Raw genomic sequence first — 24,386 nt, 5'->3', positions numbered from 1 at the left:
TATGTAATAATCAATAACATTAGAGTGTAGTGTGAAATCACACCACATATTATAATCTGTGGTTTTGTGGGGTATAGTGAAATATTTATATTACATATAATAATTTATGGTGTTAGGGAGTGTTGTGTGAACATTTATAATATATATATATATATTTATTTATTTATTTATTTATTTAAGGCATTTGGGAGCACACTGTGTACTTTTACAAGTAATATTTACAATGACTGGGAGAAACGGTAATAGTACGTCACCTATTCTCCAGGGCTAGTGTATATAGCCAAAGAATATACATCTTTGTAATTTTGCTTTTGTGGAGCTTGAACATATGTCTGCATTCTGTTTTACAAAGGGAAATATTTCATACAAACATGTATCAAATTATTAAACAATAATACTTATATCTGGAAAGACCTAATTCCATAATCTGTTATTTTATTTAATTAAACTAATTATTGATTGCACTCAATAAATATTTTTAACTTAAGTGATATTTTTAATTAGAAATCTATCTTTGCCAAAAAATATCTTTCTATTCTATAAGAATATTATTCAGCTATATAAACAACCAACTTGTAATATCAACTCTTTCACAAAAAATTGTCAACTGGAAAGAATCACAAGTTTTACTTTATGGAAAATAACTGAGTGAAAGTTAATGAAAATCCCACATTGTAATCACATTATTAGTCAAAGGGAAAACAACCAATCATATTTATACTTACATAGGATAACAAAAATTATGTGTGGAAATTATTTAATCATATCCATAACATATTTCAAACAAATTACTAAAATTACTACATCTTCATTTAAGTTGCATTAAGAACAGTAACTTAAACAGATTTTTCATGTTTCACGTTAAATTTTATTTTGTGGCATGAAGATTATATTCTCTTAAATCAGATCTCATCCTCTCAAAAAAAAAAAAGTCACTCTAGTTACCACACTATTGGCAAGCTGAATGTTTATAAAGTTTAGGAAAATATCAAAACCCATCCTAAGGAGAATGTTTTAATCAATATTACGCTTCATGAAAAAGGTTTTTAATCAAACAGAACTCATCCAGCTTTCAGCCAACTCACATATGGTTTGAAATTTTCTAGTTTTTTTAAAGAAATGTTTCATCAGTATTGCACTTCAAAGTTTTTTAAGACAGTTCATGGTATATTCAAGGATATTTTTTGGCAAATCTAGATTATGCTAAAATATTTTTATATATTCCAAATTACACTGAATTTTTTTTTATATGGTCCAGGCTCTATTAAAATAGTTTTTGCCTATGCTAGGTTATATTAAAAGAGCTTTTAGCACACTACACAAGGTTAAGGGAATATTTAAGCAGTCCACATTATGTTTAAATAGTTTTTATCTAGTTAAGATTTAAGTTAACATTTCTTATCCAGTCCAAGTTATGTTAAAATACTTCTCATGCAGTTGAAATTATAATAAAATAGTTTTAAACCAGTCCACATTAGATTAAAATAAGTTTTTATCTAGTCCACATTATGTTAAAGAAACTTTTAAACAATCAAGATTATGTTAACCTAATTTTCAGCTATTGCACATTATGTTAAAGAAACTTTTAAACAATCAAGATTATGTTAACCTAGTTTTTAGCTATTGCACATTATGTTAAAGAAACTTTTAAACAATCAAGATTATGTTAACCTAGTTTTTAGCTATTGTACATTATGTTAAAGAAACTTTTAAACAATCAAGATTATGTTAACCTAATTTTAAGCTATTGTACATTATGTTAAATAAACTTTTAAACAATCAAGATTATGTTAACCTAGTTTTTAGCTAGTGCACATTATGTTAAAGAAACCTTTAAACAATCAAGATTATGTTAACCTAGTTTTTAGCTAGTGCACGTTATGTTAAAGAAACTTTTAAACAATCAAGATTATGCTAGCCTAGTTTTTAGCTAGTGCACATTATGTTAAAGAAACTTTTAAACAATCAAGATAAGGTTAACCTAGTTTTTAACTAGTGCAGATTATGCTAATAGATTTTATCTACTCCACATTATTTAAAAGTTTTTTCCATACCACACTATGTTTTTAGTAAGCTTAGCTTAAAGAGTTTTTCCAAATAAATTTTATAATTTTTAAACCAGAACACACTTTTTGCAATAAATTTTAGGAAGACCACAAAATAACAGAAGTTTTTAGTAATTAAATTTAAAGGATGTTTAGCCAAACAACACTGAATTGAAGGATTTCAAAGCCAGGATAAGGTATTCAAAAGCAATATTTTGTTATTCTATTCCACCTACTATTCTAATTATTTTTTTATTATAGCACTATTTTTCAAAAAGTTTCATTCAACATGCATAACCTTGCAAATATATCTCAGCTAAACTATATCATCTTGAAGAATATCTCAAACAAGTATATAATGGCCTAAGAAAAAAAAACAACTAAACAAGTCCAGAACTGTGAAAACTACACTTATCAAATGCTCATATAAAGAAATAACTAATAAACATCAGGAGATATAAAAACAAATAAACTTTCTATGCTGAACTTCCATAATACTGATTTTCATATACTTCCAATTAAGTTTTACATGCTCATAAAATTTTTAATACTAAAAGGAAACTGAATATTACTTGTCATTTAACACACTTTGTGTCAAAATATTCATATACATCACACAAATCTTTAAAAAAAATAACAAATACCCTAAAAATGATGATGATAATATTTTATCTTCAATCTACTGATACCAAGTAAGTCATGAAGAAAATTTGTATCTTCTAAGCATTACTGACAAAAGTTCTGCATGGCATTATATTTCAAAACAAATATTTTTTTAGATCTCAACTTCCTATGTATTTTTTTTTAAATAAAACAATCACTTGGTCATACAGGTATAAGCATTTTATATTATCTTCCTTTTGCACACACAATAACCAAGGAACACAAAAGCTTTCTTTCAACTGATCCTCACAATTATAAAAACAAAAATTATTAAGTCTTATTAACACTAGAAAACACCCTAAAATTTACTCTGATATAAAATAATTTAAAATAAATAAGAAACAATTAAATGAAATGCTCTGCACTTTACAGCTTTTTCCTAGCATAAACTAATTTTCTGAGAGAGGCTATCACACAGTCCTTCTTGACATTTTTGATTCTGGTTATAAATAAATTATCCATTTATAATACAGGTCTTATGTAAAAAAAAAATTAAAAAAGACAGTGCAATTACACTCCACAAATGTTGGTGTGATCTTCTGAATAAAAAAGTGATATTTTACTGATTTGGGGATTCTTAGTAAGGAAGGATGATGTTTTCTTTCAGTCTTTTATTTCTTCGAATAACTTTCCTTCTGAAGACAACACAATATGCAGGGGAACTAGATGTTAATGCAAACAGAAGTAATTTCTTAATTGCCTAAAACACACTACACAAACACTTAAATAAATCTCAAAATAATGTTTCATATAAAAAAATCCAAAAGTATCACATGTTCATAACTCTCAATATTATTAATTAACACTCATAACAAAAACAAATTTATATAAAACATAAATAACAATATTTACCTCTTAACAGTACTGTCATAGTTAAATGTATTACTTCCAGCCTCTCCTTTAACAGTTAATCATTTCCACAGTCGAAGACATTTTACAAATCCAATAGCTTTCACTTCTTTGAATAAAACTAATACGAGGGCTGTTCAAAAAATACGGACTGACGTCATAAAACAAAATGTACCTTATTTAGAAGTTACAGGTCTGTGTCCCCTTCAAAGTACTCTCCTCCCCAATGCACACACTTATCCCAATGATGTTTCCACTTGTTGAAACAGTCCTGGTACGCTTCTTTTGTAATGTCCTCCAGTTCTATCGTCGCATTTGCCTTAATCTCGGGAATCATCTCAATTCTTCTTCCTTTCAAGGGTCTTTTGAGTTTGGGGAACAAGAAAATATCTCAAGGAGCAAGGTCAGGTGAGTAGGGGGGGTGGGGAAGAACAGTGATCGAGTGTTTGGCCAAAACCTCACAAGTTCTGAGGCACAAATTTCGCAGCAATGCAATGCATCTTCAATTTTTTGGTCAAAATCTCGTAACAAGATCCAACTGATATCCCACACTCTTCAGCAAGCTCCCTGACAGTCAGACGTCAATTTGCCCCGCACCAGGGTGTTGATTTTGTCGACATATGGGTCGTCAGTTGACGTGGAAGGACGTCCAGGACGCTCATCATCTTCAATGGACTGTCGACCATCCTAAAACGTTCATGCCACTTGAAACATGCCGTATGCTTCATAGCAACATCACCGTAAGCCGTGTTAAGCATAGCAAAAGTTTCAGTCGCAGAGTTTCCGAGTTTAACACAAAATTTCACAGTGAGTCGTTGCTCCTTCAGGTCATTCATTCTGAAATCCGCCAAACGAAAAAATCGCACTTCACTTAAAACCGCGTAACTAATACACAAATGAAGATATCTGCAATCAGGAAATGGCGTCGTAATCAGCTGATCTGTGCGAACCTAGCGACACCAAGCGGATTCCCCTGGAACCAACTGGAGCCGCGCAATTCAAACAGTCCGCGTATTTTTTGAACAGCCCTCGTAACTGTTTTACACTTAAACAAGATCACCTTGTAATTCTTGATGATAAGAAACCCACTTGAAATAAAAATGTATCTCAGAATGGCTGATATAGGTATTAACACTTTTATTGATAAGGAGAGAACAACATTTCAAATTTCCTAGGTCATCTTTAGGTTAAGAAGTGTTAATTAATACCCATACCACCCATTCTGAGATATAAGATCTTCTTGTGATTAACTTTCTGTTGTTCCATAGAAAATATTAATTAGACTGGAATTCTATTCTTCAACAGATAATTCTTCCAAACACAACAATTAAAGGACACCTGGAATTACTAATATCCTACACCAATAACCACTGTTGTAAAATAATGTAAATCAGCCTCTCAGTCAAACTTTATGGAAACCTAGCACTTAATGATCCATCATAATCTAAGATACAAATGATTGGTTATTTCACTCCTGCCTATACTCCTAAATGAAATTTCATTTCATAGTTAAATAGTTGTTTCTAGAACATTATTAGTGTTTAAGATCAACTGGTAGGACAAAGTATGTATCTTAAAAGTATCTTAGATGTACTTAAGGGATTTAAGCATATTGTGGATTCAGGTTACACCATTTGGTCGGTTCCTCCACTTTCTTTCAAAAAAAGCATCAACCAGATTAACACACTAGAAGTGGCATTTAACATTTATCAGGTTAATGTCAGATGTAACTATGCTAGCAGAGGGCAGAATTCAGTGTTATAGGATACAGTTCCAATAATGCTCCTATTCTACAGAATTAAAGACTGGTATGACTACACCTCCACTATCACAACATACAACATGCAAAGAAACCAAGCTGAATCTAATACCATATTCTTTCCAAATGAGAATATGTTTGCTATTTGGCATTAGGGTGAAGTAAAAACTTGTATATACAAGAAATACTGGTTCACAACTTGTTTCATGCCTCACTAGATAATTGGTGAATGACTTTATATAGTATTTTTAATAACTAACAGATATCCAGTTGCAGTTACAAACATCTGATTCATTACTGAAGAAAATAACCCAAATTTACAACAAACAGCAATAATCTTCTTCTGTTGTGGTTGTTCTTTACTTTGATGGTACTTCACAAACCCAAAACACCCACCTTATTCATGAGCAATTTACAGCAACTTTACACTTTGTGATTCAGTTCAAAGAAATAAAGTAGCAGGCCACTATGTGCATAATAAGATGAATGACTGTTAGATGAATAGCAATGAGCTAAATTTCATCTTTGTAAAGCCATAATTTTTTTTTATATTACAGTTTATCCTTTTTATAAAAATATATTTTCATAAATTAATTTATCATTCTAACTTTCATAAAATTTTATCATTTAAACAGAGTCATTTAAAATTAAATACTTACAATTTAAGAGTAAAAGAAATATTGTAACTAAAGCTCATTAATGAGATATCCAACATAATTCTCATGATCTAATTAATATTTCATTATTATAAAACCAAATATACACATCAAACATAATCAATATGCTATACAATCAATATTATACAGTTTAGAAATAAACAGAATAAACCAAAATGTATTTGCTACACAATCAATGTTACCTAACATGGTGTGAGTTTCTGTATGAACTTCTTGTATTGTTTTTATTGATTTTAAATTATATTTAAGTTTCATACTCAATCCTCCCAACGTATGTAATTTATGAAATGAAGAAAGACCGTAAAATAGCAGTGAAGCCCTCACAGAGAACTAGAAAGAACTAAGACTGGCCTTTGTAAAGGTTGTTGAACCATATTTTTGTTAGGAAATACAATAAATTAGAAGCTAAAAAACACATACTTGTGTAGCAAGGATTCACAACCAGAAAAACCTGATATAACTGAATAGTCCAACATTACAATATAGAACACTTTTTGAATTAGCTGATTTTAAGATGTTGCATAACAATGCAAACTTACATAAATTAAAGCTTTTAGAGTACACATAAGTAAACCTAAAGTCAACTACAACATAAACTGACAAACTAGCAATACTTGGAACCACATAACAGAATCTTGACAAAAACAGCACTGAAAGACCTTCTTAATGATCAATCAAAATCATACACAGCTGAAAGCTCTATGCGAGGACTGGGTTACTATTTTATTCTCTATTCCCTCTAATGAAGTTACAGACTTGGTGGTGGACTCAACAAAATGGTCTGAAATATCATCTTGAGATCAAGACAAACAGCAAAAGTACACATAAAATTCAGTCTAAATGTTGAAATCACTGACTAAATACATTTTACAAAAATGTTATATAATTATTTGGAGAAAAACATACCAATTGGTTAAAGATTTACCTATTACATAACTAAAGTTTAAAAATAGTTTAAGCAAATAATTCAAATTTGAGAACAACATTATTAAAATTTATAAAACAAAGAACTACAACAAATACTCACCTCAGTCTCCAATTGATGTTGGAGACTGAAGATTAGCTTGTACAAGACAAGCTTTTAACAACTCATCAACTTGTTCTGTATCACACTCTGGATCTATGTCAAAGTCCTGCATTGAAGAAATAGAAAGCTCAGCTTTCATAATGAACAATGTAAGATATTAACATCCCATTAACCTGTCACGTGTAGTGCTATGTCAATGTCCTGCATTAAAAACATGTAAAGTTTAACTTTCATAATGATTTTAATAACTCATCAGCCCATGTTCTATCTAGGATCTAAGTCAAAGTTCTATGTTAAAAAAAAGATAAATTTACGTTTTCATAATGAATGAGGTATAATTTTAACAGTTCATCATCCTGTTCTTTGACATTATCAGGACTTACATCAAAGTTCTGTATCATAAACACTATAAAAAAGTTGAATATCATAATGGAATTATTTTACAACTTTCTGAAGACTAAAGTAAAAATACATTATAAACAACAAATACATAAAAACATGTTTCCATTAGAGTGTATAATACAAGAGAAACAAATTTTTCCTTCACATGATACAAGAAACCCAAATTAAGTATTTTCCTAACATAGTTTTAAATTTCAAAAGTTAATATTGGTAAACTTGCAAGTATTAATTAATGGTATATAAAATTGTTTTTTTCTACATTAAAGGAAGCTCAATATAAAAACTTCAGAAGTTCAACCATAGGGGTTTTGAAGACTAAACACCTCTAACATTTGGTTTTTGTACTGATTATTAAATCACTTTAAAATGTGATAAAACAAAAAACAATACCAGTATATGTTTAATGCTCAAATATCAAACTATTATATAGTACAATATGTTTTCTATTCTGCTGAATTACTACTGCTTTTGTTTCCAGCTTTGACCACATTCTGCCATTTAGAGAATAAAAATGATGTAATAAATAATGGAAATATTTTACCATTCTCTTCAACCAAAGTGTTCGCAAAGTAAAAGAGATTTTACAGCAGTACAAATTTATAGGTCTTTTCTGAAAGCTAGTTTGCACATTTATAGTTTTAATAGTAAAAGCCGAGGTCCACCAAATTTCAACAATACTACATCACAAGATTTTACTTTAAAGAAAACCAAGTAATACAGTATTAACATGTTCTTGAACAAAAAGGAATAAAAATAAAAGTCTTTTGCAACTGTGGTAGAGAAACTATGTATTTGTTTGTTTGTCATCAAGCACGAAGCTATACAATGGGCTATTTATGCAATGCCTACCACGGTTTTTAAATTCTGAAGGAGAAACTAAGAGAAATAATAGAGAGGAAGGTCTTCCACATAGTCTAATGAAGACATAACAAAAACTGGACATTATTTTATGAAGTTTTAAATATATGCATTCAAGATAAACATTCTTAAAAACACTTCATTAATAAATTCTCACCTTATCAATGGTCTTCAGAAATTTGGCAACCAACTTTCGGTTGCTTGCCAATTGCTGTTGAGCTTTATCAGCATCCTCTTGAACTTTGTTTATAAACTGTGTTTGAAAAATAAAAGGATGTAGTGGAATAAAAAGCAGCAATAAATTCAGAACAAATTATTCTCTGTTCATACTAATAACATTGAACCTAATGTCACATTAAACAATACTGTTTTGAAACATCTTAGATGAGATGAAAATGTCATTGAAAAAATAAATCATTTTAAAATTCTATATATAATAAATAAAATGAAAGCAACACAGTAGTAGTTAAAAGTATTACAGAAATGGGATAAGTTATTAAATTAAATATCTAAACAGGAAACTAAGAACAGTAATCTATAACCAGAGCTGAATTATATCTATGGAGGCCAAAGCAGCTAATATATTTTTATGGGCCCATTAATGGTGGATGTATTTTGAGATATTTTTAAGTATTTTGGGAAGCTCGTAAAGCCTTTCTAGCCCTATCTGCCTCTGCATTAATCCAACATTGTCTATAACAGATCTTTAAAGTTTACCTTGTGCAGGCGTTTCTCATAATAATCAATAAAGTCTTCCAAAGGAAACTGTGTTAATTCTTGAACAGTTAAATTACTAATTGTTTCTCTGTCCATTGTCCAATCAGGAGGGAGAAAGAAACAAAGACAGGTCTTGAATGCTTGGGAAAGGTTTTGCTCCCTGGTGAACATACAAAATAATTTCTCATTCTATATAAAAAGGTCGTAAGTATTTCAAATCACAACCACAACTGCATAAAAAGTTAGCAGAAGTATAACAGTGTTTTATGAAACATTTAATGCATTCTAACTTAAAAAGGATGATACATTTATTTATATTTTATTCACATAATCACCTTCAAAGAACATAGCAACAATGATTATAACTTGTGTTACAGAATCATTTCCAACACATTTACTAACTGTACAAAGTGAGAATTGCACTGTGTATTTTTATAGCTCTTGTCACCTTTTGTCTAATCATAGAAAATTACACAAATGATTAACACGTTAGCTGCCGAGAAAATATACATGTGAGTGTTTAGCATTTGTTTGCATGAACATGTGCATCATAAATTAAAAAAAATTCAAAGATCATATATTTTAGCTTTCTTACTATTGCACTGAAACTTATAAGCACTTGCAAATTTTCAAAATGAGACCCAAAACACAAGCACTTCCAAATAGTTGACTCTTCTTCTTCAGGAGAAAAAAGGTTATGTTTAATGAGTGTGATGAAATGTATAGGTTAGGATGTTGATGTCACATTAACCAGATGTTCAATATGAGTTACCCTTGAGAACTAGTCAATCATAATCTGCTGTTTGTATCAGGTTTAGTTTTGTGTAAAGTTCATAATAGTTATAATAATTGTTAACTAATTTATATAAAGATAAAATCAAAATAAACAATAGAAATAAAATTTAAATAACGGCAAAAAGCAGTGGTAAATAGAGACAATAATAACACAGCTCAATATACAGGAAATTAAACCAGAAATTTTAAGGAAGAATAATACTAATAATATAAAGTAAGTTTAATCATAAATTTAGTTTTGGAAATCTTTTCAGACAGTTGCGAAGGTCAACAACCCCAGGATTAAGATTGATACCATTTGGTGTTACTGTATATTGTTTTGGTTTGACCTACATACTGAAAATTGATTGCATTTTAGACTCTGGATTAAGTAAATAACATTTTTTGTAGAGTAGTTTATGAAATTAGTGATTTTGAACTGCTTTTGGTTGTCTTTAGTAGGTGATCCTGTGTGCTAGCACTTACATAGATGGTGCCAAGTATTATGGATTTTGTCTATTGGGACTATTTCTCACAATGAAATATTCAGAAAAATTGTGAAGACTACATATCAGATTTGAAGTTTTTGGAAAAATACAGAAATGCAGACAAGATATTCTATCTATTCCATGCACTTCTAATTACACTGTTGTCTCTGGAATTGGATTTAATAGCTTTGGTTTTACTGACTATATTTTGAATAGCATTAAGAGAACAAAAGGAATTTTATTATATGAAAAACATTTACATTTACTTCTTTGCACATAGTTTTCACACATTATTTTAATTGTTCTAAAAATTTGTTACAATCAACAGAGTAAAGTGAATTCAAAATACAAACATCCATTAAAATCAAAATTCAAAGTGTTATATGCTAACTTTGAGAGTGTGAAACATAACAAGGCTTTATTACAAATTTTTCACTCCTCAAATTTCAACACAGTTACAACCAGAAGAATATTTGAGAAACATTCTGTGCAATATAATACTAACTCTATATAGAACATATTTATGACAAAAATCAAAACTGGCCAAATTATGCTTCATATTTTATATTCATTAAAATACACTCAAAAGTGTCATTCTCTACAGATGTGTAACTGATATAATTCACTGGTCATTCTTATTAGCCCAAAACCTACACATAATGAGAAAAGAAAATAACTTGTCCAAAATAAAATACACATATCACCTGTGGATTTATCTCAAGCAACAAACTTTACAAGATAGACTAAGTTAAACAAAATATCTTACATGTACCAACTTAACCTTTTAAAATATAAAGGAACAAACCTTATAATGTACAGCTGTAATAATTCTTACCTAACTGTACTAGTGCTGGAAGGACTATCTTGTGCAGACTCTGAATGAACCACTGAGCAAGTTGATGAAGGAAGGAGGGACAAATCAGGCTGGTGAATAATATTAATAAATATCAACTACAAATGTTTAAAACACATGATCAAGCAAAAATATTCTGCAGTTTCTATATGTACATGAATATTTAAAACATTACTGCTAAATCATCTACTCTAATATCTACAGAACTTTTCCAGTTTGGAAAAATCAACAATGTTAATCTTAGATTTAGGAGATCTGCTACCTATGCATAAATGGGATGGTGTGAAAATGGTTATTACACAATATATGAGTACTGGTGGTAGATATAAAACAAAGAATTTTAATTCACACATGTAAATTATAATAAAGTCTACCAAGAAAAAAAACAAGGAAAGACATACAACTGTTGCTTTGATCATTTACAAAAACAAATGTACAAGACACAGTCAACTTAGTTTAAACTTTTGTAATTTTCAACTCACCTCAATTATTTGTTTTTGTTTCCCACTCCACTGAATGATAAAAAGATATTATACATAACAGCAGAGGTAGTTCTGACCAGAACAAATCAGCCAATAAAAAACTTCTCATTTTTAATAATTTTATCATTATTGACCAGTCTTACAAATCACACATTTAGATAAGGCTATCCAATTGGTTTAATAATGAATAACATTGAAACTGTGAAATAAATTCTTCTTGTAATTCTCCAGCCAACATTAGGTCACTTACTCTTTCATTTAAAGAATATTTAATGATTGTTTAGATTGTGAGTTGTGAAGTGTCTATTTTTCAACAATACAATGGAAAGAATGTAGGTTGATAAAAAACAGATCAAATAAGTCCTAATAATGAGTAGCAGTTAGTACCTGTAAACTTTCACCCTCCTTCATGAACATTAAACATTTAAAGAATAGGTAGAAAAAATCTACAACAATACTTATAAGACAATGGAAGATTTAAGTCATGGTTGCTGGAAGAGCTACTACAGCATCTATACATAAATGAAAACTTTAGGATATGGGTTACAAGTTCTACTACAGTAGTTACATAATCATGGGTGTCTGCAATAGTACCTACATTTATATGACTGCAGAAATATTTCTCAATTTTGTGCTATTTGCATATAAACTTGTTATGTTTCTTACCTGGGTTGTACAAATGCTACTGCTTTTCTGTGTAGTCCTAATAAAATGAAAAATGAAATTGTAATCTTTTCTGGATGATATTCAAGTGTCACAAGCAGCTAAAAATAGTGTATCTTCTTTAAAGATAAAGAAATTCATATCTCAAGTGGTTCAAATGTTGTTTAAAAATAAGTAAAATATCATTTCAAACCAAAAAGAAATGTCTTAAATCTCTTGAAACAGACTTGGTCAATTTGACCAATCACATAATGTCTTTAAACTCAATTAAAGTCTCTATAGATTTAATACACAATGCTTTCAATATAGTGAGTATATTTTCACAAAGATTGGAAGTATTTCAGTTAACATTATCAAATATACACATTAAAAAATCATACTTTAGGAAGTATTTTCAATAAACTAAAGATTTGTCCATGCATATACTGAGTATTTGTTTTGAATTGTTCTTGTGCAAAGTAATTTTTATGTTAAGATTAAAAATACTTTCCTTCATCTCAAAAACCTTAAATTTTCTTTGTACGATCCCTAAAATCTCCTAAATACATTTCAAACGTTTTTTTCAAGTAAAAATTGGTATAAAAATGTCATTTTCTCTATCCTATCTCTATACAGGATCATTCAGTTTTATTGACCTAGTAACCATAAAAAAAATTGAAACTGATCTAAATTACCATTTTTTTCTTTCTAGAATAACTTCATATTGTACCATGAAACTACACTTGTTTATCCTAAGCAGTTTTAAGATCATAACAGTATATGTATTTCTAATTAAATTTTATTGTTCTATTGTCCTTTGAACTGTGTCTAACTACTATTCACACCATTATAAGTTGCAAATCTTTTGGGGGAATATGTAGCTCATGTTACACTATCAAAATACTTCACTCACAAGCTACTAAGAGTTGCTTGCATGCATGCCTTGTGAAACATTTTTATTATATTATTATTAATTTTACCTAACTTAATCTTAACTAACCTAAAAATATCCCTATTTTTACATTTTAATTACTTTTATAATAATAAATAAAGAATAAACATGAAAAATAAAAAATAAATTACTTTCTCAATTTTCTCTTTTTTTGCCATAGATTGTCAATGGCATTTAACCCTAGTTTTTTATGCTAATGATAGTAAAGCACTAAATCATTTTTAATTAAATAATACTCCAAAGAACACAGACTATTAAAATGCAAAATTATACAATTTCCCCTAACTCTAAATTTTTCTGGCTTTCTAGCTATGTGACAAGAGCTGTTACAAATTTATCTAAGCTAGTAGTTAACTTTTCCATGGAAAAGAAGCTTGTACTCTTAACGAAATTGATGATTATCTATTAAAAACACAACAGACTTTAAGACCCATCTAGTTATAACAGCTAACAGGAATTATCCAATTCATAGTTTAGGAGGTAGGCTGTACTACACTTAAAGGTAAAAATCTCTAGCATACTTCTGTTTGAGAGATGCTTCTATTTGATCTCATAAAAATGAGATAACACTTATCTGAAGTGGAAATCTTTCATATTGATCTCTTCTATTGAGTTAATATTGGGGAATAATAGATATGTCTACTCTATTAGAAGAAAATGCAAGAAAGGAATTTACATGGGGATGAACACTAGAGAGGAATATGAAGTGAATGGAATTAGTTTAACATCTGCATTAGTTACCAAACTGAAAGACTAAACAATGGATTAGTACAAATGAGAAGAAACCTGGACAAGAATGAGAACAGGGAGCCACACCTAGTACTTGTTTAAAAGCAGCAGTGTGGTCTGGCAAATAAAATAGATAAAATGTCAAAGTAATCTTGCAAAAAGCCCCATTTCAATAGCAGCCACTGAACAGTTACAAATGAGCTTAACACCTCCAGTTATAACCTACTAGATGTGGATTTCAGAAGAAATTAACATTCCCTGTGAGGTAACATCAGAAACAACTCTTACTGTTTATATTACTCACCACACTTGTCTGAGCTGGAAACCTGACTGGTTTTATTACCTTCCATCTGATATGTGAGAGCACTGCTACTCGTGCTGCCAAGTTTACATTCCAAGTGACCTGTCAAAGCTCTGTTATCCATATTGCCTATTTTACCTTCAAAGTGACTTATTAAAGCTCTGCTCCACATGCTGCCTGCTTTACTTTCCATGTGAATTGTCAAAGCTCTGCTCCACATGCTGCCTGCTTTATTTTCTATGTGAATTGTCAAAGCTCTGCTCTACATGCTGCCTGCTTTACATTCCATGTGAATTGTCAAAGCTCTGCTATACATGATGCCTAATTTACCTTACATATGACTTGTAAAAGCTATGCTACCCATGTTGCCTACCTCTACTTTGCATATAAATTTTCAGAAATCTACAACCCATCCTGTCTACACCAGACAACAAATAATTTGCAATTGAAAAAATTAAAGTGATTTCAAGGTAATCTCTACATTATGAGATATTGTAATATCTCAATATTTTATTAGCACTATTTGAAATTCAATGCAATAAATTCAGTACAATAAATTTATGCTGTGAAATTACGTTTACTTGGACAGCTTAATGGGTAAGACACACGTTTGATAACTTTGACCACTGACTGTATTTGGTGAAAAATTCCAATTATATTTTTCATTTATGCTATTTGTTCTCAATATTATTATAGCAAATTGCACCACTTTTACTTCACTTCCACCTCATCTGCTCCATCCAGGAATCATGGAAACTGTTCAATTTGCTAGAACATCTGAGAAGTCCTTGACTAAGCATAAAAGGAGTGGAGACAAATGCCTCTCTCTTATTCAGTTTGTTACATCACCACATTTATTGCACAGTAAAAAGTTTGATATTCTTTCTTGCTTTCATACCTGCAATATAACCAAATTCTGCAAAACTTTGTTTTTTATAATATTTTTAACTCCACTTCTGTAAACATAAATTCTTTTATATGTTTAAGAAGATCATTTGAAATGCTGGCTACCTCCAGTTCAAGTAAAGTTCAAAAGTGCAAAAATCACCCAAACAGTTTCTGCTACATTTAGGGAAACTGTATTACAGTTTTATAAAGGAAAAATACCACACACATGATAAATTTAGTTTAATACCACTATTTTGAGTATAAAACTGGTGACCAATTTGTGATGTAGAGTTTGCACATCTGGCTTGACACAATGGCTGAAAAAAAAAGCAAGTATGCCATTTGCAGTTCCCATGATATGGTATGTTAATGCTTGACTAATGTTTCTGGATATTCAAGAGAAATTAACAATATTTTATATATCCAGATATTGCACCTGCAACAAAACCAGTACCTTGTAGGGATGGTCTTAGATTGTCACCTCTACCAGCAAATTTGGAAACAGAAGACAAAGAATAAGCTTCATCTTTTTCATCTATTAATTCTATACCTGTGGTACCTTAACATAAACTGCCTCACTGCATAAAAATCAAACTAAATGATCAGACTCATAACCTGTCTTTATCAAAGCAGCATGAGAAACTCTTTGACTCTCATTTAGAGCAATGGAATTTATTAACTCCAGGAACAAGAGTCTCAATTTACAAAAGTCATCATCACAGTCTTGTTTTTCACTACAACATGCAGCATACTTAGTGTTTCTGTACAAATGTTGATACATATGGAAGAACCAAATATTGACCATCATCCTCATGAATGGAGAATTTTATCAACTCCTCTGAAGTTAGTCTGTAAGCTGTGTTTTTGAACAATAAAAAAATTAAACAATCAATTCCTGTAACTCATTCTATGAACATGAATGAAGCTCATCAAATTATGCACATTATACTTGAGGCCATCAAATATAATCACCATAGGTGGTACATATGTGGTGATCTAAAAGACATTGCATTCATGCTACACCTACAGATGGATTTACCAAACACTGCTACTTTTCTTATCTTTGGGACAGCTGAGATGATAAAATTGTTTCAGAAAGAAAGAACAGCCAGTGAAATAAAATTACTTATCAGGGAAACAGAATATCAATTATCGAATTTTAGCAAATCATCAATATGTGTTTCTGCTCACGCTTCATAGTAAACTGGTATTTATGAAGTATTTTGCAAAAGGAATGAACAAAGATGATAACAGTTTCAGATATTTGTCTGATAAGTTTCCAAAAATCAGTGAAGCAGAAATGAAAGGAGGTACCTTTGTTAATCTTTGTGTTTGAAAACTGCAAATGGATGATGATTTTGAAACAATACTCAATCAGGAAGAACTTTTTGCTTAGAAACCAACCAAAACCAGTTGTCAAAAATTTCTTAAGACAAACAGTGAAATGAAAATTATGTTGTGACAATTGATGATATATACAAGAACTACATGAAAGTGAAGTTTAGAATGCCACAAAAAATGTACTACTTACACTCCCATTTAGACTGATTTACAAATCATCTATATGTAGTGCACAATGAACAGGTTAGGTGCTTTAATCAAGACATTCCTACAATGGAACAGTGATATCAATGATGATGGAAGGTTACTGTTGGTACTTAAAGCATGAAACTGAGAACATTCACACATAAGGCATAAGAAGCCAAACAGAATTTTGTAACAAAACTTAAATCATGATGAAAGTCTTGAACACAGCCTGAATGCATATTTAGCATATAATCCTATGCTTTACTTAATGGTTTTATAAACTTGAATTGCTATTACGTATTGCTTTTATGTAAAGTTATTAAAAAAAGTTACTTTCACAATATAAAAGAATGTATTTAAATAAATCTATTAAAACTCAAAAACTAGATCAGTAATTTTAAACATTATTTTAGAATAAGCATCATCTGATTACATAGAAATATTTGCATTTTTTCTAGTAGCAGATAATATTTTTGTCATTCTTGCCCAGTGATTGCTTTAACTTTCACATAGCTTTTCAGAGTACTGCCACCCATGTTGCCTAATGAAAGAGATTTCCTGAACACTGAACTTCAAATCAAAGGCACTGAGGAAATTTTCTAGACATTTCATTGTTCTAAGTTGTAATGCACTCCAGTATTAAACATAAAATGACATGTTTATAATCATCATAGTTACCACATAAGCAAATTTACATGCATCTATCTACACTATTTAATTAAATGAATCAGGGTTAACCACAATAAATCATTGTGTTAATGTAGTTCCCCCAAACTTATCAACACAGAAGAGCATTATCTTTCATTTTTTTAAAGTTCATGCTTCAAACTAAAGACACTCAAAACTCTCCTTGTCAACAGTGAAATATATTTTGAATATCAACCAATTTACACAGTTTTGCAATTCCTTATGACATGAGACTGAAACCACTTTTTAATTATTTTACAAGCATTTTTGAACATCTTTCTCTTTACTGAATTTATAAAAGTGGTAATCTTACATTGTTGAAGATGTAATGTCATCTTGGTCATCACTAGAGTTTATTACATCTTGCTCTTCTTCTTTATCATCTAATACAATAAAAGAAATTATTTCACCTTTTCTGAAAGAGTACAGAAATATGAAAGACTTTCCAACATATTTTTATATTGAAAATATAAATGATTATTCAATACATGTGATAACCTAAGTTCTCACAAAAGTCTGAAAGATCAAAATAAATGGGATTAAATTAAATATTTATAATACATAGCTAGAGATTAACTAAAATGGAAGAAAATTGCATAATGTCTCAATTCTTCATATTTTTACCAATGTTAATGAAAGAAAATTTGCTGAATATCAGAAAAATCACTATATATACATATATAGTTTGTAAATCAATGGTGTTAACTGCAAGAACTGAACCAATATTCCTTAAATAGAAACAATAATTCTCTTAAAAGAAAATCTTTTCACCAAAAAACAATCTGAAATATAATTTCACTGTTGAGTTTTACTCTGTTTTGAGTAGCTATTTCTTTACAACCATAAAAGAAAAGCATAAGCTGTATTACACTAGATGCAGCTAAAACTTTTAGATTTATACAACAACTTGAGTATGTGGTATATAACATGCAAGCCCTCCAAAATGTGAAAATGAAATTCTCAAATCTTGTAGTCTTGAATGCAGCAGTGTGTGTGTTTTCTCATAGCAAAGCTAAATGAATTGAACCCCTGATTTTAGCTTTGTAAGTCTGTAGACATACTGCTGTACCAGCAGGGGACAAAATGCATAAGTGAACTTGAATACTTACTATGGAAGATAAAGGTTTATGCATCAATACACTCAGTAGCCACTTTGTTAGATACACCTGCTCTTTAACATAAAAAGCCAAACAGCAAGTCATGTGCCTGCAAATCAGACATGGTCAAGAGGTTCATTTGTTGTTTGACTAAACATTTGAATATGGAAGATGTCTGATCCAAGCAGCTTTGACTGTGAAAAGATGAGGCTACAGTGGGCACGTGATCACCAAAAATGGACGACTGAAGATTGCAAAACCATCATATGGGCTAATGAATCTTGATTTTGCTGCAACATGCAGATGGTAAGGTCAGAATTTGGTGTAAACAGTATGAATCCATGGATCCATCATGCCTTGTGTCAATGCTACAGGAGAGTGGTGGTGGTGTTGTAATGACATGGGGACCATTTTCTTGGCACACATTAGGCCCATTAATGTCAATTGAGAATCATTTGAATGCCACAACATACCTGAGCATTGTTGCTGACCATGTGCATTCCCTTTATGGCCACAGTCTACGTATTTTCCAATGGCTACTTTCAGTGGGATAATGTACCATGTTACAAAGCATGCATTATCTCAAGCTGGTTCTACAAATATGAAAGTGACTCAAGTGTACTCCAATGACCTACACAGTCCCAAAATCTCAATCCAATACAGCACCTTTGGGATTAGATGGAATGGGAAATTTGCAGCATGAATGTGTGGCCAACAAATCTGCAGAAACTGCATGATGCTATCAAGTCAGCATGGACCAAAATCCCTAAGGAATGTTTTCAGCACCTTGTTATATCTATGTTGCAAAGAATTTAGGCTATTCTGGTGGCAAAAGGGGGTCCCATCTGGTACTAGATAGATGCACTTAATAAAGCAGCCACTGAGTGTATATCTCCAGATAAATATAAATATACTACTATTTAACATGGTTTATGATCTGGTGTGTTCTTTTGGATTATGTGGAAAAATTAATGCTAAATCCAATCTATATAATGATAAAAATGTATTTATTTAATTGATAAGCATTTGCTTCAGTCACATTCACTCGTAGGTCTAATTTCTTAAGTAAACTTTACAACCCAAGCTCAAAAATTGATGTAGGCCTAACTTGAAATACAATATTTCAATAACAATTCCTCTAAGACTAACAATAGGTAAGTTTTACTTAGTTTAGATTGATAAACATCCTAACTCCCTGAATAACTTATCAAAAACACTGAACTGACTAAATCATCACTAATTACCCTTAATTACATCATAACCTTGCTTATTATTACAGGAAGCTTATAAATTCTTAACTTTTGTGATATTTAGTTTGGACCACCTGTCCTTCTCAATTATGTAGACCATATCACTAATTATTTACACTGCAGAATATGGCTCTTCCCACTATCTGCTTAACTTTGGAGATTTTTCTTTTCTTGCACTGGGGATTTAACAGCCATATTATGTCACCTTGTTACTATCCAGTCTTATGAACATTAAAATAATAAAAGCTTTTAATTTTATTACAAGCTGATTTAAGTCTTTTACAGGTGAAGTCATGCACAACATTTTTATTCTTCAGTTTCATGAGATCTTTTCCAGCCATCTGATCCTCAGGAAATGCTGGAGTGTTTGGTACCAATACACCCCTGGTCACTAGATGTAGATTTATTCCTCATATCTTTCAATACAAATATTTCATTTCTTGGTAATATAATGACCATTCTCCCTTTTTTTGAAATCCAAGCTCTTGTGTAATAACTTTTATGTAGTGAATGTGAACTTCCTGATGTTAAACTGTGAACTTAGCCTAACCTAGCACCAATGTCTCTGCATCAAATCAGTTCCCAATACACACTATTGATGTCACTTATCCACTCCTCCTGAAGTGCAGGAAATCACTCTACAGTAAGGGAATTTCTTACACTTTCCTCTTGTTCATCACATCAATCTCTTTTTCTTTCTTCATCTTTAGAAGCAATTTCCTATGTTTTATTGCTAAGTCAGACCAAAATATTCTGCCATACAACCAATGTTGACCAATAAACTGAAAGGCTTCCTATAAAATAAACCCATGGACTAGTGGACTGGTTTCTTTAAATAACGGATTTCTTAACTCAACTGGGTCATGTGCAGTATTCTCAACTGAGCTTTATCCCATAATAAAAACTAAACCCTTTTTTCCCAGTGTCTGCTTAGATCTTTGTTGTTTCTTTGATCTTGTTGGGTTCAATGACTCATCCTTTTGGTATTTTCTCCTTGGCTCATTAAGAGCTGTTGATTTCTCTAATTCTCAACTATACTCTTTCCAATATCCTTTGAAAGAAATTTTTATCCTAGTTAGCATTTTATCTACAGTTCATGACAACAGCTCCTTTCATGTAACACTTTAAACATCTGTTATCTTGTGGTATATTTCCTCCATGCTGTTTGACTAATCCTTTTCAGTTGTTAATTATTTATGTACGATTATGATGAATTCTAGTTTGATCACCAAATTAAGAGCTTCCTTTAACCCTACCAAAATTGGTTGGGTGAGATTCACCAGGCTCACCACCACAAAAGTATCCATAAGAGTAATTATTATTCATAGTGACAAACACTCAAGATCAATTTCATTTCTTATCCAAGATGCCTGAACTGGAAACATCCTACCAATTTTTGTTACCTACCATAGTTGTTTTTGTTGTAAACATTTCTGATAGGTTTTTTAGTTACCTTATCTGAGCTGTAAACATTCCTGATTGGTTCTGTTTCTTATCATATCTCTCTTGACTAGAAACATCCCTTACTGGTTTTCATCGCTTACTATACTTGTCTGGGATGGAAACATTCCTGACTAGTTTTCTCAATTATCATAACTGTTTGGGCTAAAAGAATCTATGATTGGTTTTCTTATCATAAATGTCTGAGGTAGAAACATTCCTCAATGGTTTTATTACTTACTGTATTTGTCTGGGCAGGAATAAAACTAGACTGAATTTATGAATTACCATATTTGTTTGGGATAGAGAAAACCCTGACTGGCTTTATTACTTACTACACTTTCTTTGGCTAAAAACATTTGTGACTGGCTTTCTTGGATATTTTCCTGACTAGTTTTATTAACTTGTTTGAGCAAATCTTTTATAACTTTTTCAAATTACCCAATTTATTATGGTTAAAAAATATCCATGGCTGATTTTACTGTTTATATGACTTGTTTGAGATAAGCATTCAAGTTAATTTTATCACTTTCCACACTCATATGGACTAGAATCATTCAAGACTGATATATGACTTTTCTACACGTCTGGACTGAAAACATCCATGACTGCTTTTAACTACTCAGCAAACCTGTCTGAGACAGATACACTTATGACTAATGTTATAATCTACTTGACATTTTCTGAATGTTTTTAGAATTTACAAGACTTGTCTAAAATTGAAATGTTCAATGACCAATTTTATTGATTATCTGACTTTATTGAAGCTAGATGCTTCCAGAACTGATTCTACTACTCTTTTAGCTTTTATGAACTAATAACATTCATTATTTGATCTATAACTTACCTGACTTATCTGGACTGGAAATATTCATGACTGGTTCTTCGACACTCACACGCTGCCGACGTTTTTTCCTTCGATAACGGGATTTATTGTTTTTACTGGATGGTACAGAAGATTTTACTGTTTGCTGCTTTTGTTTAAAGAATATTTGCTTCTTACAACTCAATTTCTGATAGCCACGATCATGGCTGAAATTTTCTCTAGACTTAGGTTCAGCTTCTTCTTGGGTCAACTGTCACAAAGTTGAAAATAATCATCATGAGTTTCAAAATTTGAAACTGAAATCAATGTTTGTGAATAAATCAAAAGACAGTGCATCAAAATATTACACATAACCTTTATTAATACACAATTATTTCACTCTCCAACAAAAGATCAACTTCAGAAATAAGATAGTCTAGAACAATAAAAGTTCATTTGATTAAAATTACAAAAACAAGTAAAATATAAGTATCAAAGTAATATCACCATTAGAATGAGTTTATATTTCAATATGCAATTAACTACACATAGCATGAATGCATATTAAGTCAATTTATTGTTGGAATACCTGGGATTTATCAACTTCTTTTGGATATAAAGGTCAAATTATGGAAACCAAATTAACACTTCAGGGCTCAATAACTCACACTGTCCATTTCCCCCAAAAAGTTCATTGCTCTGAAAAAGGAAAATAAATATGATGGTGTCTAGTATGCAATACTGAGTTGAGAATTTGGCTTCTGGGTAGCAGAAGGAGGGTTCCTATCACTTTCTCCTCAAACCCAATGAGACAGAACAAGAATTTAACTTCCAAATTTTAAAAGAATGAGGAAATACATTGTCTAGTCTTGTGTCAATTCAACACCAGACCAACTGGGAACCCAGCACTGTGCAACAATAGGATGGAGGAAAGCCAGCTAGAGGGTTGAACTATACTACATGTACAGTACACCATTGCCCTACACTGTATAAAGTGGAATTGGTCACACTCAGGAGGAACCCTCTATAGTCCTCCACCATCCCAGTGGTTAGAAGTTGGAAAGTGGCAGGGAGGTGAAAATGCATTGTTTTTAATAGCAAGCCAGCACCAGATTTTAAACTAAGCAAGGAGTGTGAGCAGGTATCCCCTGCCTGCTTTACTCACAATAGTCTATGAGTGGGTACTGTCTAGATAAGGCTTTATTTAAGATGATTAGCATTATAAGAAAACTTCAAGCAGCCTTGCAAAACACTCCATACCAAAAGTGAATGCTATATCAAACCAAGAAGACTCTGCACTGTGTGGATTTTGTACAAATGTATCCTTGAAGGTGACACTTACCACTGAGCAGGATTTTTTGAGGCATGAGAGAGCCCAGAAAAACATGGTAAAAAAGTAAGAAATTTAAAGTCAAAGTATGAGATACAGAGAACAGTGACTGAAAGCTGTCCATAGCTCTACAAAGAAGAAATGACCAAATGTAGACAGAGTTTAACAAAGGAGCAAGGGGTCTAGTGCATGCCAGCACAAATAATCTCCTCTAACAGACAATAAAAGCAAGCAGTCATAAAGTAAGTGAGATGGCAAATGTAATAAAAGGACACCTAAATGTGGTGACTTGTATTCCTGGCCAATGAAGAACATGCTAAACAAATGAACTGATAAAGCCAGCCAGTGAAAGTAAAGGTAGATAAATCATGAGTGGATGAGCATTCCATGGAATGAAAACAACAGAATTTGGAACTATGAAAGAGAGATGTACTGGCCAAATAACAACAACCTGCATGGGTATGAGAGAGGAGGCTGTTGCTAGTAGTAAGGCAATATAATGTTAAGTTGTATCTAGAGAAATGTTAAATACTAGTTTATAAAAGTTATAATTTCATTGTATAGGTCATGCTTAGACCACATTTGAAATAATGTGTTTAGTTTTTGTCTTTTTACTTCAGGAAACACGTTGAATTATTGGAAGAGGTTCATAAGAGAGCTTCTAGAATTGAGCATGAAAAGAAGAGTTTGTCATATAAGGAGAGGTTAAGATTGCTGAAATTGTTTTGAGTAAGAAGAGTTAGAGGGGATCCGATTGAGATGTTTATGATTAAGAGAACTGATTGTATTCATACAGCATTTTATCCATACATAAATATGAAAATAGCATTAGCAGGGAACACAAAGTGTTAAATTTCCTATACTGAAAATACATTTTTGATAGATACTTCCTCTATTCACAAGACTACCTAACTTCCTCTATTTACAAGACTACCTTTCTCATCTAGTACTGCCCTCTATATGCAATTTTTTCTTTATGCATTCCACAAGCCTCCTGCTAAACCCTAATGGAATTGAATGATTCTAACATGTCTTTCATGTAAAACAACAAGTGTCACATTAGTATGACCATGAAAGAATGGATGGGCAGCTTTCCCCTTCTGCTTCACCTATGAACTCCATGAGTGGTATGGCTGAGAATAGG

General features: G+C 31.2%; 1 protein-coding gene across 3 annotated transcripts in view; it reads right to left on the bottom strand.

Annotated features, from left to right (window-relative positions):
* Positions 1-3,302: 3,302 nt before the first annotated feature.
* LOC143255598 (ATPase MORC2-like) overlaps positions 3,303-24,386 on the bottom strand; it is a 167,841-nt gene continuing 146,757 nt past the window's right edge. For all 3 annotated transcript variants that reach the window (XM_076511479.1, XM_076511480.1, XM_076511481.1), the window contains 8 exons: positions 21,955-22,183; positions 17,634-17,703; positions 12,261-12,297; positions 11,095-11,183; positions 8,998-9,157; positions 8,438-8,533; positions 7,021-7,126; positions 3,303-3,370 (listed from right to left, as the gene is read on the bottom strand). In XM_076511479.1, coding sequence (XP_076367594.1) covers positions 7,022-7,126; positions 8,438-8,533; positions 8,998-9,157; positions 11,095-11,183; positions 12,261-12,297; positions 17,634-17,703; positions 21,955-22,183 — 786 coding nt within the window. In that variant the 3' untranslated portion in view covers positions 3,303-3,370; position 7,021. The remainder of the gene's footprint in view (positions 3,371-7,020; positions 7,127-8,437; positions 8,534-8,997; positions 9,158-11,094; positions 11,184-12,260; positions 12,298-17,633; positions 17,704-21,954; positions 22,184-24,386) is intronic.

The sequence above is a fragment of the Tachypleus tridentatus genome, chromosome 7 (assembly GCF_004210375.1).
Source record: "Tachypleus tridentatus isolate NWPU-2018 chromosome 7, ASM421037v1, whole genome shotgun sequence".
In the NCBI taxonomy this organism is placed as follows: Eukaryota; Metazoa; Arthropoda; class Merostomata; order Xiphosura; family Limulidae; genus Tachypleus; species Tachypleus tridentatus.
The sequence above is the reverse complement of the archived record's forward strand: the minus strand, read 5'-3'. Positions and strand labels throughout refer to the sequence as shown.